The sequence below is a fragment of the Achroia grisella genome, unplaced genomic scaffold, assembly GCF_030625045.1.
Source record: "Achroia grisella isolate CSIRO2021 unplaced genomic scaffold, CSIRO_AGI_Agris_v1 utg782, whole genome shotgun sequence".
NCBI lineage: Eukaryota > Metazoa > Arthropoda > Insecta > Lepidoptera > Pyralidae > Achroia > Achroia grisella.
Window position 1 is genome coordinate 1,994,181 of NW_026713022.1, and position 15,968 is coordinate 2,010,148.

A 15,968-nucleotide genomic window follows, 5' to 3' on the forward strand; every position below is an offset into this window, starting at 1 on the left:
GACCTAAAGCGATTGAAGAAGCAGAATAAAAACCGGCCGGATGCAGCATTTGCATCTCATAGTATCATATAGTATATTATAGTAGTAGCACAGATAACATAATATTACATACATATAGCAGTGCGACAAGGCGTTAAGGAAAATTCTTTTGAAATGCGCATGTATAAGTATGTATCTATTTTATGGGATATTTCATTTTTTCTAACTCACCTGACCAGCGTGGTGACTTATGGTGATAAACTTGCATAACTTTTGCATGAGGGTGCATTAATTGTATCTATACAAGATTTGTCATTCTCTGTTCTTGTGTAGACTCGATGAAGGTTGAAGCTGTATAACTTATATAGGTAACAAGCGAACTCCTAGCTCTCTTCTATACTTGATATACTAAAATGCATAAGATACAGAAATATAGCATAGTGCATAGGACCGCTATTTTCTTATATAATATGTTAAGTAAATGAACAGAGGCAATATTAAGAATTTGAAAGAGCAATTCAAGATTTTCAAATAAACTTTTAAAATTATACTGTAGTATACATATTATATATGTACAATGAAAACAAAGACCTTTTAGTTATTTGAATTATATTTAATTGTTAACTATACGAAGTAAAGGGCAAATAAATAATAAATAGATACAGTTACGTGTTGATTTGACCTACTTATAGGTTATTTGCAACAAAACTCGCGTTTTATCTAACATATGCGTGATGAAATCTAAGTCAAGTTTACAACAAAGGACACATTTTAGGTTATTTTCAGAACTCGTATATTTTCAACAACAAGAAAATATTAATATAGGTTGAATTTTGTCTCATATATTTCAGGCTCTATGTAGCAGAATTTGTAAGCTGTGTTTCAGTTGGATGATGAGAATCAGGTGTGAAATTATAGGGTGCGAAGGTATGACATGAGTCCTCCGGAATGACTACATTACCACGTACTATAATGACGTAATGTATATACGACATTATTATTAATAATAATAATATCTCAGGACAATTCACACAGCCATCTTCAGTCGCAAGCTAAGCAGAGCTTGTGTTATGGGTACCAGACAACTTATATAAATACTTAGTTTTTTTTTAATACGTACATTATATACATAGAATACACCCAGACCGATACAAACAATCATACTCACAAATACTAATGTTTGCACCGTGTTAGAAACCGAACCCGCGACCATCAGAATAAAACCGCTTGACCACCGATGCCTTCATTATGTATATACATACTCGTATATTCCCACTTTTTATCTAATGGACCGTAGTGTTTTTTTGCCATTCTACTCGCTAAAAATAAACTAACTTATTTAATCCGGTTTCATGGCCTTTGAGAGTTATCGTTAAAGTTAAACAATAAACGTTACACAATCAAGTCATTGTTAAATCTAGATGCTTACTGTTATTATAACCAGTACTGTCCTTAAGAGAACATGTTGGGTAATTTGAATAATACCTTCATGGCAGTTATCCCATCTGGGCTAGTCAGAGGTATCAGAAACATCGTCGTCCTGAAGGCAATAATTGAATGCTTATTTTTCGCTGCGTATATTGGAATTCAACGTGACAGAGGCAAGTTTAGTTATTGATATTTCTGTAAGCTAAGAGTCTGGTACAAATATAAATTTACACACTAAGATTTTTTGAGTTATTTACCCTATTTAACTTATATACAACGTACATAGTTGTGCAAGGAAAGGCAATTAGGTATAATATCGAAATATTACTTGACAATAATAGTAATAAACTTGGCAGTCTTAATAATACATTGTATTTCTATAAATAATTATTTACCTTAAGCAAGAGCTAACTGATATCAATGCCGAGGACAAACGCTGAGCAGAAATGTAGAGTAGTGTTAAATGTCTCAATAATTAAAAAAATATATTTTCATTCATGTGAATGTATTGCAGGCTCTTATGATATGTTAAATCTACTCTATTCACTGATCTGTGATAATTAATACCATCTGTCAATTATTTTTTAGAATTCCGCAATATAAGTGTGCCTAGTGCGGAGTCCACAGTATACCTAATCAACTTTTAGTGGTTTGTAATATATAAGAAAATATGTTTCTAACATACAAAATTAACAAAAATTACAAATTTATCTTTAATAAAGTGAAAAATACTTTTTAAAAATTTCACCAGTGCTTATACATATTGCCACCAAATATACATTAACAAAATCATCAACAATCAGCGGAAACTTCTTTAGTAACATCAGTATTTAAAAAGATTTGTTCTTCTTCTTTCTAAAACGATTAACGTAGGTTTCTGTGTGTTTGATTATTCTGAGAATTTTAATTTTAATTTCCACTAAATCACATCTTGTGCATTTTGTTCTTTGTAGTCCCGAATCTGTGTGAGCTGCTTTTTTTATTTTTTTGTATAAAAAACTATATAAAAAAAAAAGAGCGATAGTACTATGTAACAAACTCTAACTATTTTGACTATTGGGTTTTTGACAAACAGCGTTAAAACCAGTAGTCAGCCATCAATTGGATAATGTATATAAAAATGACCAGTAGTCGGCCACTTCATTATTTAATAATTCTTAAGAAAAACATGATACTTTTCATTGATTACAATGCCAAAAGTCTTAATTAATGTAAATTTTAATACAAAGTGGCCTAAAATTAACAAAATAATGAAATAAATTACTATTTCTGTGAACGCTTCTCACTAATAAAAAAAATGGCGCGCACGCCGCATGTCGCCTCGTCAGCCGATGACGTCGAAATAGATTCATATTTAATGTACTTCGCAGCCACGTAGGTACTATGTTTGGATTTAATTCTAGCAATGAGAAGTCATAGAAGCTATTTAAAATAATTTGATTAGTTATTTTCTGTTATAGCGCTATTCCTATTGGTTTAAACCGAAAAAGGCATGGTGTCGACTACTAGTGCCAGTACCCTAATCAACTTTGTAATATTAGTATGTTTCTAACATAAATAATTAATCTTAAAAATTATACAAATATACACAAAATCATCTCAGCCATGACCGTATGTTTGATTTTCAAATTTATCTTCTTGTTCCCCGAATCTGTGTGATTTAGTAAAAAAGAGAAATTTGTAGAATACATCAATTGTAAGTAAAATGACCAAAATGATAACCTATTTTACATTCCAGGGTTAGTTTCATGGTGTCGCTTCCTAAAAGTTATCAATGCCGTACTGATATCAAATACAGACATCCTTGTTAATAACATGTAGGATTACGGACTGATAAACTACCGAAAGGTCATAATTAACCATTAAAAAGAGCAACAGTTAGACATTAGATATCGTATTACTTATATAACAGTGTCTGTAAAGTTTGTCATGTTATATGATGGTAATTAGGTAGTATTAATTATAAACTTCAGTTCAGTAACTGATAGAGATTATTTCAGATTTAGAACTAAGCTTCTGCTTAACTTTTGATAAGGATTTCTTACTCCTTGTTTCCTGCAAAGTATAGACAGTGATGGCCACCGTTTATATAAAAAAGATGTTGCAACAGTGTAATTGGCAAAATGTAGAACAAACTACCTGTTACCTGTGACTTCGTCTATTATATGAAACCTATCTTCACGCCAAATTTAGATAGAGACACTTTAGCTTTAGCTTACTATGGTAAGTACAAACGCACTATATGTATGTATCTTTATACATGTCTGTGATGATAAAGTGTATGCCAGATGAAACAAGATTCAATTCATGTTTGTGACAGGAAACTGGTTGAAAATCGAGTTTTTGTTGAATCTCAAGAGTAGAATAGGTATTTTACCACTACATGCAAATTTATTCATTAAAACAAATACATGCTTTGATATTTAAAGCATATTTTAATTAAATTATGGTCCTAGTAAATACCTACAAAATATTGAAATGATCTTATGTGCCAAAGTAAATGCAGATATGAGTGGAATCAGTTAAGTTGGGAACAGTCCATTACTTCGAAGATTTGAGAACTAGTAAATTAGACTAGTTACTGATAATAGAGCACCTAGGTTTACTCTGATGAAATGCAATGAAGGCAGGCTAGGATGTCAAACAACATAAACAAAGTGGCATTCTACGCGCCGCGCAGTCGCAGCCGCGCCTGCCGAATGCACCCGAATCGAAATCGATGTCACACGAAGGCAGCTTGCCGGTCGCTGCCTACCTAGCCCCTACTACTATATCTGCTTTCGCCACGCCGCGCCGCGATAATAATCCACGCTTGACAACCAAAGCAAAGCAACAACAGTCCACGTTATCATCCGGGCAAAACGACCGCTCTGTCGCATTGCGTAAAACATATTCAATTAAAATATATAAACTATCCCCAATCGCGAATTGGAATCTGGTTAAAATGAGAAAAATACGGTCTGGTGTAAAATAAACAATCATTAGATGAACACGCTACGTTTGTTTTGTTACGAAACTCAGATCTGAGAGACTTATAGAGACTGTTTTACTGTTGTTTTGGATTCATTGTGAGATGTTGTGGGAAAGTGTCGACTAATAGGTTGAATTGAACGGTCTATTAGGACTTATTGCGAATGTGTATTGAAACGTTCATCGCTATTCACGGGCGCACTGCTATGCGCCACGATTTGGTGCATTTCATAAGGCACACCTCCTCTGATCATTACAGCGAAGGAAGAATTTAGTCTTTAAACACGGGTAAGGATTGGTTTCTAATGGAATAATACCTGTACAGTTAATAATACAATATACTTTATTAATTAGGCAAAGAACATTCCAGAGATTGACCCGTTGTGATGGAATATTTGTAGTAAAGTCATAAGCAAATATAGCACATATATTGATATTAAAGTTAATCTGTATTCAACATTTAAAAAGCAAAAGTAGGTATCTGTATAGAAACTTATCACCACCTGTGTTTATATTTATAACTCAATACAATGTATGAATTCAATCTCTATGCCAAGGTGTTATAAACTAAATTAGTATACGTACTCTACTTTTGGCTTAACCACATACGGAATCATTTGCTGTTTACATACACATTCATTGAAGTGTGTGAGGTCTTTGCGCAACAGATAAATCAATAATATATATATGTTGCTCTGTAATAATTTAGAGTTTCATTCCTTTTATATTAAGTAATAGTAAATCGAGTAAAATCAAATGATTGTTAACCTTGCTTTATTGACGTCATAAAAATGTATCTATGTATTTGTATCAGTTGCCAGTATAGTCACCCGCAAGCTCTCTTTAGTTTGGGCCTAGATGGCGCTGTGTCAATTATTCTGAAATATTACTATAACTAATATAATACTATACTATATTATAAATAAAAATGTTATAATTTTTGACAAAAGATCTCGGTTTATCTGGCGATTGTGATTGTTAATTATAGATACATTTTAAAGTTAATAAAGATGTTTTGATGGTTTTGGCTACAATCATTAGAATATTTCCTACACTTGGATGTTCGTTTACAAGGCCAAGCATCAATAAATTTCATACAGGTCTAGAAGACTCAGGGTAGTTGTGGATTGCGCTTAAAACATGGAAGTACAGAAGCTATGCATAATAAATAGCAGGTACATTATTAGTAATGATTACTGGTAATATATTATATTTTTTTTCCTTCGAGCCGAATGTACTGACATGTTTTTAGTAAGATGAAGATAATGGTCATACCAGCTAGAGATGAAAAGTGATAGCGCCATAACTCTTACTACAGTACTTAAATCATATGATCATATAAAGGCAAGGCATATTTTTGTAATATTACATACGTTCTTTTATTATAGGTTGGTCACTCTATTCTCCCAAATTTGAATTTAAATGAATCTGTATTATTGTAAATATGTACAACATTTAAAAAAAAATACGAGCTGAGTTTCTTGTCAGTTCTTCATCTCGAAATTATTCCGACGGTAGATTTGACATCTTTGAGTCTGTTATAGACCCACATGAATAAAGATATTTTGATAGAAATACATCAATTACAAGTAATTTTATTTTCATATGGATGATAAAGAATGTGGCACCCGCCTGCGCTAACAATTTTCGCTGGCGGGGCATCAGAGTAGGATGATAAAATGAGTATGAAGTTAGATCAGTTAGCCCATTGTGGTAAATTCTACATGAATTTATTACGTTGGTTTCCAAGGACAGGAACAGTGAGGTCAACCTGACATGGCACATTGCTATAGCAATGGGGTCATTACTCCACATTGCTGACAATCCACTTTCCCCCTATAAGTTGATATTTGAAACTGTCAATATTTTATATAACGTAAGATTTACTAATTATTAGCTATTTAAATAGCATTATTATTATTTATTATCCTCTTACGGAGGCCAGACAAGTTTATATAAAGTTTCCCATCTCGCATCAATGTATTTGTATCGTGCTTTGTTTATAACATACTGATACTTATTAGTTGTAATTAAAGTTATATGAATATATGACAATACAGTTTGTGATTCATAAATACAAATATTTCATCAGATTTACTATACATATTGTGTTTTCGGTAAAATATAAATTATAAGTAACCTGATACTAAAAAGCAGCGAGCACCATGGGCTCACGTAGAACATATTAGTCACTTAAGTAATTGAAGTTTTTGTATTAAAATTATTTTCTCTACCATTCAGTTAAGCCTATCATCTTGATCGTTACCTCACTGCTGAGGATCACGACTCTACACTATCTTGTCAACCTGCTGTCGCCAACGTTTGCGCTCAGACGACTGGTGTAAGTAGTCAATTGAGAAGAACTGTCAAAACTCAACTGTATTGTTCTTCACTAGATCACGCGATACTTCGAGAAAATAATACTCGTGCAAATGTCGGGTAATTAAAAATATATAACATAAATATGCATATATAAATTAATACCTACCTACACTAATAATTACCTGTCTGTTGTATACGATTATTGAGTACCTACACTCATTAATCATATTAAAATGTTTTATTCAATTATACAAGTCGTCGAGGATGTATGTTTATATTTTACTTATTAGTTATTACGTCAGACCAATGACGTCCATATCAAGTGCATGGAAATTGATTTCTCTATAATTGACTAGATCACCCGCGCAACCTCGTTTGTAATACATTTTCGCGTTTTCGCAAAAAAAATTAGAGCTCTGCTTTTATTAGTTGTAGCGTCATGTTATATAGTCTATAGCTTTCTCGATAAATGGGCTATCCTTGTTTAACTTAATTTTCAAAATCGTATCAGTAGTACAGGAGACTATCTCTAAAATAAACTCATATACTCTACCTCTTTGCATTATTTGTATAGATGAACAACGGGTACTCTATCTTATACTAACAGTATCTATCTATAGGCTAGCGAAATACCAGTGGAAGAGAATAAAATATAGATGAAGTCAAGTTCATCCATTCTGAGAAATTTATATGTGTTTAGTTTCTAGGGAATATCGCATCGAACACGACTTTAGGGATAGTTTAAATTGCTAGTAATGATGTCAAACTCCTGCTGACAAAATATACCATTATATATTTTGGTAACAAAAAAATTATCAACAACCTTAATAGGATGTCTACTGCGTAAATAAATATGTTGTAATTATATAAGAGAAAAAAGCATATATGATATTCATATCAGTTTTGATGAAGATTTTTTGCTTCGAGAACTAAAGTCTACTCGTACATAGATTGTAATTAATAACAGAGACGTACTAGTAGGTCAAAGGCCCAGCTTTGATTATTACATCCGGCAATTAATTGGAGGATCTAAAGATATGCAAATACTAGACTTTTTATTATAACTTTTTTCAACCTATTCAAAGTACTAAGTATACCTAATGAGTTTGCCTCCCATGAAATTACTACAATGATTGTACGGATTCTTCTCCATATTTCGAATGAATGTCTCTCATTCGAAATATGGAGAAGAATCCGTTTTTGAATACTAACCTACAGTGGTAACAATGCAGGCTCTTTGTATTGTCAGAGAAAACTAACATCCACGGGATTATTATTTAATTCTTCAATAAAGATTGGTTTGTCAAGAAGAAGAAGTAGAAGAGAATATCGTAACATAGTAGAATCTGCAGGTACATATTATTAGAAAAGAAAAATGTGTGACTAAACTCGAAACCAAGAAGGTCTTTTTGACTATTGAACACAATGTTTCGGAATGTTTAAAAGGTAATAGAGATATACAAGATTTATAATATTCCGTAATAGTATGGGTTAGTCTTGTAGCTCCAGAATAGATAGCAAAAGCCCATATCAAATCTATGTAGTATTAACAATGTTCCTATAATCTTGGAAAACTTCCACTACTCTTCTAATTAGAAAAACAAAGTATGACTTTGTGTTGTAATAGCTCCGGTTTGTAATGATTTGTTGTTAATGAGTCTAGATCTATATATATTTCTTATAAAATGCTAATTCATTTAAATTACGTTAGTAATTTACTACCTTATAGTACGTGCAATAAATCAATAAGTACTATCATTGTTTAAATATCCGTGATATTTACGTAAGCAGTGAAACAAGTCAGCAGAGTATGAATAATACATCGATTCAGCAGATTATACAGCGGCCACCGCATTCTCAAATTCTCAACTGCATACCTTTATACCTATGTGTTTCAGCTTTGTTCGAAATAAAGATTAACTTTACATCACTTATTTATGCAAGTATAAATAAGAAGTGAAAGGACAAGTTGATAGAGGGCGTCCTCGATGCATGTAAATAAAGAAATTGACGACATTCTGAAGAGGTCAATTTGAGAGTAGTTTCTTACAAAAGAAAATAAAGTAGTCAAAATGTAAATAACGATGTACGCAGGCAGATATCCTGAATTAATAATAATGATAATCTGCATTAATTGGACATCTTGACCACAGAGATACGATGTGAAGTAAACGCTGTGTACCCTTTGTTGCGAAAATTGTAGCAGTTAACGTTTTATTTAATTATGCAAAATACATAAAATTATTAAAAAACATTACACACGCTACCACGTATTTGACACACAAATGCATAGAAGTATTGTCTTTGACTATGGAACTTTAATAATCTTCAAACTTATAATTGAAATTAATAAGGTCGAATTTCGATCATTGTACCCATACAACTGGCATATTTAAATAAATATATGTGTAACAGATATTTCAATTAGAACATGTCTGTCCGAACATCTAGCAAAGTTACGACATATAGCATTTTCTATTGATTCCAGAGTTTTTATACAATAATAATGACATACGTACAATGCACTTAGCACTATGTATTCCAAAGCTAAGCAGAGCTTCTGTTGTGGATACTAAACGACAATAAATATACTTTATATTTCAATTTCAATACATTTCTTTTCAATAAATAAATAATATGTAAAATACACCAATCAGATGACGGAAGATCACGTTTAGTCATCAGCACACACTTTCCATAAAGATGAATTGATATCAACATTCAATGTTCTATTATATTATTATAGATTCTAGTTATATTTCACACAGGTACAATGGACTAGAAAAATATTATACTTACCTATTGTTGACTGTTGACAATTAATAAGAAAATCCTCGCAGTTGTGTCAACATCATTATTTCAAAGATCTGTAATTATAGTAGTGTTTTACATCGTTTCATTATTTATATATTTTATTGCAATTTTTTTATGTATTGCAATGGTAAACTATGACCTCATCAGGATGAGTGGTATCCGTCTCCTATAAACATGAACAATACTACAGTCTTCACGGGAATATGCGACTCCTGTGACACTACTCATGTTTAGTGTTGCCATTCCGAAGAATTAAGATGTGGTGCCTCATATCCTGTAATTTGACTGCCTTGTCTTCACCCTTCAACCAAAATACGGCTTATAAAGCAAGCTGCTTGGTGATTTAAATAGGTGAAGCTAACCCACGTAGACTTTTAAGAACTTTATAAAAATATAAGTGTGACTGGAGCGGGAACACTACAACTATTTATTAAAATACGGTAATAATTATATATATGAGTAAATATCCCTCCAAAAGGGTGAGCTCTTTTGCGAATTGTCAAAAGTGATATATAAAATAAGGTTATCAAAATAATATAAATATTTATAATAATAATGATGGATAGGCAGCCAGCAACACCGAGAAATAAGTGGATTGCAAGTAAACTAAATAATGAAATTTAAATTAATCAACATGACAAAATATTTTTATTTAAGTATGTAGATCTATTACTAACAAAGTTAATTCAAATCTATCGTCAGTTCCGAATGTACTTTCAGTGTATTTTTAATTCATTAAGAACTTTTTAAGACAATAATAATAATAATAATGAGATCGATGTAACAGGACGTTCAAATATTATTAGCAATGAGAACTCTAGTCGCCAATTCCCATGATCAATCACCAACAATTCCCTCTCGCTACTCATGTTCGTGGGTTCAAATGAATGATTATTATTGCTGATTATTGCTTGTTGGTAGTGAGTATCTACTTAACTATGATTTTCTCTGTACACGTGGTAACAGTTTGATTATTAGATTTGATATTAGATTAAATAATTATTGTTACATTATAACTACAGCCGATTTACAATTCAGAATGTAATAGAATCTCTGAAAAATATTGAAACACTAGTATAAGTAAATACTTATTAATAATAAAGAATCGGAACAGGTCTCTGGCTCTACTTTCTTTCCAGTATTTTAAGAATTTCGACTTAATTTTAAAGAAATGAAGGTGATTGAAAACCTACTTACAGATCGTATTCAATAAATATAATTTATACTTTAAAATAATAACGTACGAAGTTAATATGACTTTATTCATAATTTGACGTTATTTAGGCTGTATAGATAAAATAAACAATCTAGAGATACTTTTTATCTGTATACTAATCGATAACAGTATAACGTTCATTGAGTACTAACTGAGTACATATATTCTGCGATACTGATAACAAATCGCGATCAAAATTAATTTATCATTTTTAATATATAGTTATATGTTGTTACAGGTCGCTATTGATGGCGTTAGTCAGCGTCCAGGGCGAATGGTATATATATTTCTGGCTTCTATACTGCAAAATATATTCCGCCATTATTTGGTTGTTCGGCAATCACTGTCGCGGTGCTGATAAGGTTCGCTCAGTGATAACCGGTGGAACCGGCGTCCAGTCCTCAGGAAGCATTCAAAGAGCGCGCACACGTCGCAAGAAAGCGCAGCAGCATCGCGTGAAATATATTGTCGCTTTAACAAGAAGATCATCTGCTAGAAGAATAATTATGGCACCAGGAGCTAGCGCTGCCCACGTTATGATGGAAGATAAGGAGAAAACCCTTCATGGAGCTGGCGGTGAGTTTTCATTTATAGAAATAATTAGGGTCTACCTTTCGATTGTTTTATTTACAAACAATGCTTTTGTACTCGGTCGTAACCTTTACATATTACATAACATACATTTGCACAGAAGATTTCAGTCAATACAATGTATAATGCAAGCCTTGGCCTGACCCAAAATCATTCAGTCACGACTTCCTCATATATTAACGCAAGCTTTACTGAAATAATTTTATCTTCGGAGAAGTTAATTTCTTGTACAATCAGATTTAATAGAATATAACTATTAAGTATTAGATCCTAAATGATTTTTAAATAAATAATAATTTCAATAAATGATCAGTGTTAAAATAAGCAACTGCTTATTTTTTTCTTTTCGTTTTTCTTTTTGTTAAAACATAAAGCAACCATTCTCTTCCGCCCACTAACTTCCTTGACGGGCTTACAATCTTTAAGGTCAGTATGCAATTGAATTTAAATATAAAATTTTAAAGTATCTGTTAGATAAAATACTGTGTATATATTTATAAATAATTCTGCTTCTATCTATTAACAATGGTAGATTAAAAGATACTTGTAGATAACGTATGAAGACGTATTCAGTATTTTAATTATTTAGATATTATATCTATTATACATAAATCACAGCTTTCAATTGATATAGTAATAACATATTTAAAATTAGATTATTGTATTTTAATGACTAATAAATATATAGTAAGTATCTTTATTTCATTAATCTCACGAGGTTTATCGGGTTAAATAAAAATATATAGGTTTATGTAAATAACTATTATTACTTTAATAACGAAATCACATAATTCTCAAGCAGTCTGTGGCCTCAAAACATACACTTCTCTTCTTTGAAAATACTTTTAGTTGTCAATAAAAATATTTTTTTCGGTAAATTATTCGTTTAAGCTCATATTGTATGGCAATAAGATTGATGATTTTGACGATCAGTTAATTTGACTATTCTGATCAAGTACACCTTACTTCGTCATAACAGACTTTAGACAGGATAGATAGAGACTTATTGCTTGTTTTGATAGTTTTCGTAACGGGAAAGTATTAGATTTCTTTATCACTCTTCACGTTTACAATACGTGTCACGTTCATTAATATATTATTCAGAAATTATACAGTGATAAGATTTATATAAAAAAGCAAAGACTCTTAATGATAATGTATCGGGTAATATAATATATTTAATTAGAAGTAATATTGAAAAGTCACGATACATATTTCTAATCTGTCAAGAACCTTCTGCCTTCATTAGATTAGAACTATAAGTAAATAATTTATTTAATGAATGGTTAATCTTATAGTACATTCGCATGCGCTAACAGTAAACGCTGTCCGTGCACAGATAGAGGTGGAGAGACCTTGTATTCTTCTCCCATACAGACTCTATGTGTATGAGTGGGAGGGACCTCTTGACACACCCGTTAGTAAAACTATTGATATTACGAAAATAAATTTACCCAATTAATAGATAATTGTTATCTGTGCTGGAAACAGAATTTGACAACAGTGATCAGCAACAATATTTGATAAATAGTAGGTATACTATTTATCAAATATTGTTGCTGATGTTTAAATTGAGACTCTATATTTTTTATTGAGATTACATAACTGCTATTATGCTTTGTGTATCTATACAAAGCTTCTATTTGATGAGACTAATATATAATGATATATACTAATGTAGAAATAAATACCAAATATTCTTTATTAAATAAATAAGTAGAAATTAATTATAAATTTTGCCATTGTTGACAAAACATCTTTGATTTTTGGACACATAATTTCAGATTCATAACCTGTTCTCTGAATAATAAAATCTGAATTAAAGTAATTTGATACACTTAGATTTAATTAGAATCATCTGGTGCAATATTATGTACTTTTCCGTAATGATAATGTCATGTATGGACATGATGACTGCAGATACGCTAATGTCAGAGATCGTTGGATATCGCATGATGACGGGTAGGTACTTATATTTACATACAACGGAATAATGGCTGAGTATAAAATTAAAACCAAGTATATCTCAAGGCAATTTATTGTATTTACTTCAATGTTTAAACTTACAATGGGATCAATAAATAGAATGTGTTATATTGGAACTTAATGAGTGTAAGCAACAATTAATTATGCGTCAACTTTCATGTACCTACAATAAAACTAATTAAAAGTATTTAATCAGTCAGAAATATTAGATAACATTAAAGAAAGACTGAAAAGAAAGATTCTCTACGACCAAATAATATAGGTACGTGTTTAAATGGACAACAAAACAAAGAACAAGTAAATATTTCAGGATAAATAATATTTTAACATAACTTTGGAATATCATTTTATTTAACAAATTGTTAAAGATGAAATAAAGCAGTCATTGCAAAATTAGTTTTGCAATATTAGCTGAATAAAGTTGTATTATTTTGTAAATTACAGAGCAGGTAGGTACCTACTAATTTGATTTTGCGTAAAAAACTGGTTTCTCTAAAAAGATATTGTCTTATTTTTTTACCAAATTTCGACAGAAAGTCAGAGGCATTTACGTACTGTAAACTGTGGAGATAATTTCGGATACATTCCATTTATATAAATGTTTGGAATTTATCAAATAATTACGTAAATATGTATTGTTATATGTATTTCCGTTTTTCCTCGTAACATTTTGGAAATGTTATAACATAAATTAATAAACAAACATCTAACTTACCACTGTTACAACTTTATAACATTGTTTAAGTGTGTAATATTATATTATCTGTGGTTTAAGTCTCTTAATTGTATAAAAATTAAATACAGCCTGTATTACTCGCTGATGACATTGCTTTTTGTACGTAAGTATTTTCAAAATAGTTATAGTATTTTCGACATGATCCACAATAAACAAACATATTGGGAACCTTTAATAAAAGAGCTTAGCTCTCTGCCAATAAACTACCTGAAATTCTTCTGGTGTGCTCATGGCCAACGGGAATCTGGTAAAATCATGTGTTGCATATAAAAATGATTCAAACCTTTTTATTTATAATTATTATTGAGTGGAACAGACATAACATGTATACGATAATGCAAAATGCTTTGTCTAGTAACGGGAACCCGGTCTGTTGGAGGCTCGACTAATTCTGTTCCTCTTTTTTGTCAACAAATAACTAGCATTGTTGTAGAGTGAGTTCATATTATGACGTAAAACCACGCCTCCGGACATAAAGGCAACTGTGAATACCACACGACCCCGACGACTTTACGACTGAATATATTTGGGTACAGTTTAATTGAAACAATTAAATACGCCCATTTATTATTTAACGCAGTCATAACGATATGTATTTGTAATAGATAATAGGTTTGCTCGTTTCTATGAACCTTTTTGAGCTCTAGTTACCAATCTAAGTTACTTCACAAATACAATTGTGAAATGGTCCTTATAAAATCGTAAAACTTATTATTAGAAATGTTTGCAACTGTGTTACGAATTTATTCCTATTAATTCCTCAATTACTACTTAACAGTTTATTCTGCTATCGATCAAAATATTGAATTATCGTTTTTGATAAAAATTATTTATATATATACATAATAAAAGTCAACATTTTTGATTGATTACTGAATACGTTGTCCTACCCATTTGTCGTTTCATAATTATCTCAGTACCCCGTATTTTTATCAGTGGGAGTGTTGCTTCGTGTAATTATCAGGCCTTTATAAATATTAAAGTTGTTTACACAATTCTTATACGTACCTAAAACAATGGCGAATGATATTGTTACTTGTGCGACCTAACAGGGCGATAAAAAAATGTTTTTCTTATAAACTTTTATATCAATAGGTATTTTAATTATGTTAAGATATAAATGATAAACTTTTAACGTATAATGACCCGTTCTTGCTTCATATGAGTTAAGATATTTTCATGCTGAAAAATACAGTCTGCTCACTAAGTTAAACCTCCAGTAAAATATCAGAAAGCTGTACGTATTCATGCACGCGCAATGAGTATAAAATATAAAGACAGGCTTAAATTCTACAAAATTATTATCTTGTCTTTTGTTTCTCTACAGTTATTAGTTATTCTAATCTACATATACAATAATGTGCATATATATACTACAGATATCGGTCTGATACTATTTTTATATGCATAAGAAATCGGAAAACAGAAGAGGCAATCAATTGATATATTTATTTTCAAAATTTCTATCACATAGTTTGTGGTTTTAAAACACAAATGTATTTACTTTGTATTCACTAAACACACTTAAGTTTGTTTATCGTAATCGGTTATTTTCTATAATATATTTTAATATAATAAATGTCTACGTGATAATAAGTATGATAACATTGTTTGTATAATTGCGTTTAAATTTATCAAATATATAAATTATCGTTATCTCCCTGATACGCATACATAAATAATAATAATAAGTAAGTATACGCATAATAGTTATTGCCCAAGAGATAATTGCTTTTTGAGGACATAATTATCAATAAATGATAATAATATTGTTAAAGAAAAACTCGGACAAGCCCACAGGAGTTGTTAAACAGTGATAAAAATATATAAGAGTATAACCTGAAATTCTAACGGTTACTTATATGTTACTGATTCTAATTATTTTAAATATACACATTATACATCTATTTAAATACTGTTATATTT

At 30.8% G+C, this 15,968-nt stretch overlaps 1 protein-coding gene across 1 annotated transcript in view; it reads left to right on the forward strand.

Moving 5' to 3' along the window:
- The first annotated feature begins 4,180 nt into the window (after positions 1-4,180).
- Positions 4,181-15,968, forward strand: part of LOC131851214 (6-phosphofructo-2-kinase/fructose-2,6-bisphosphatase-like) — a 32,935-nt gene continuing 21,147 nt past the window's right edge. The window contains exons 1-2 of the mRNA XM_059201670.1: positions 4,181-4,665; positions 10,968-11,305. Coding sequence (XP_059057653.1) covers positions 10,978-11,305 — 328 coding nt within the window. The 5' untranslated portion in view covers positions 4,181-4,665; positions 10,968-10,977. The remainder of the gene's footprint in view (positions 4,666-10,967; positions 11,306-15,968) is intronic.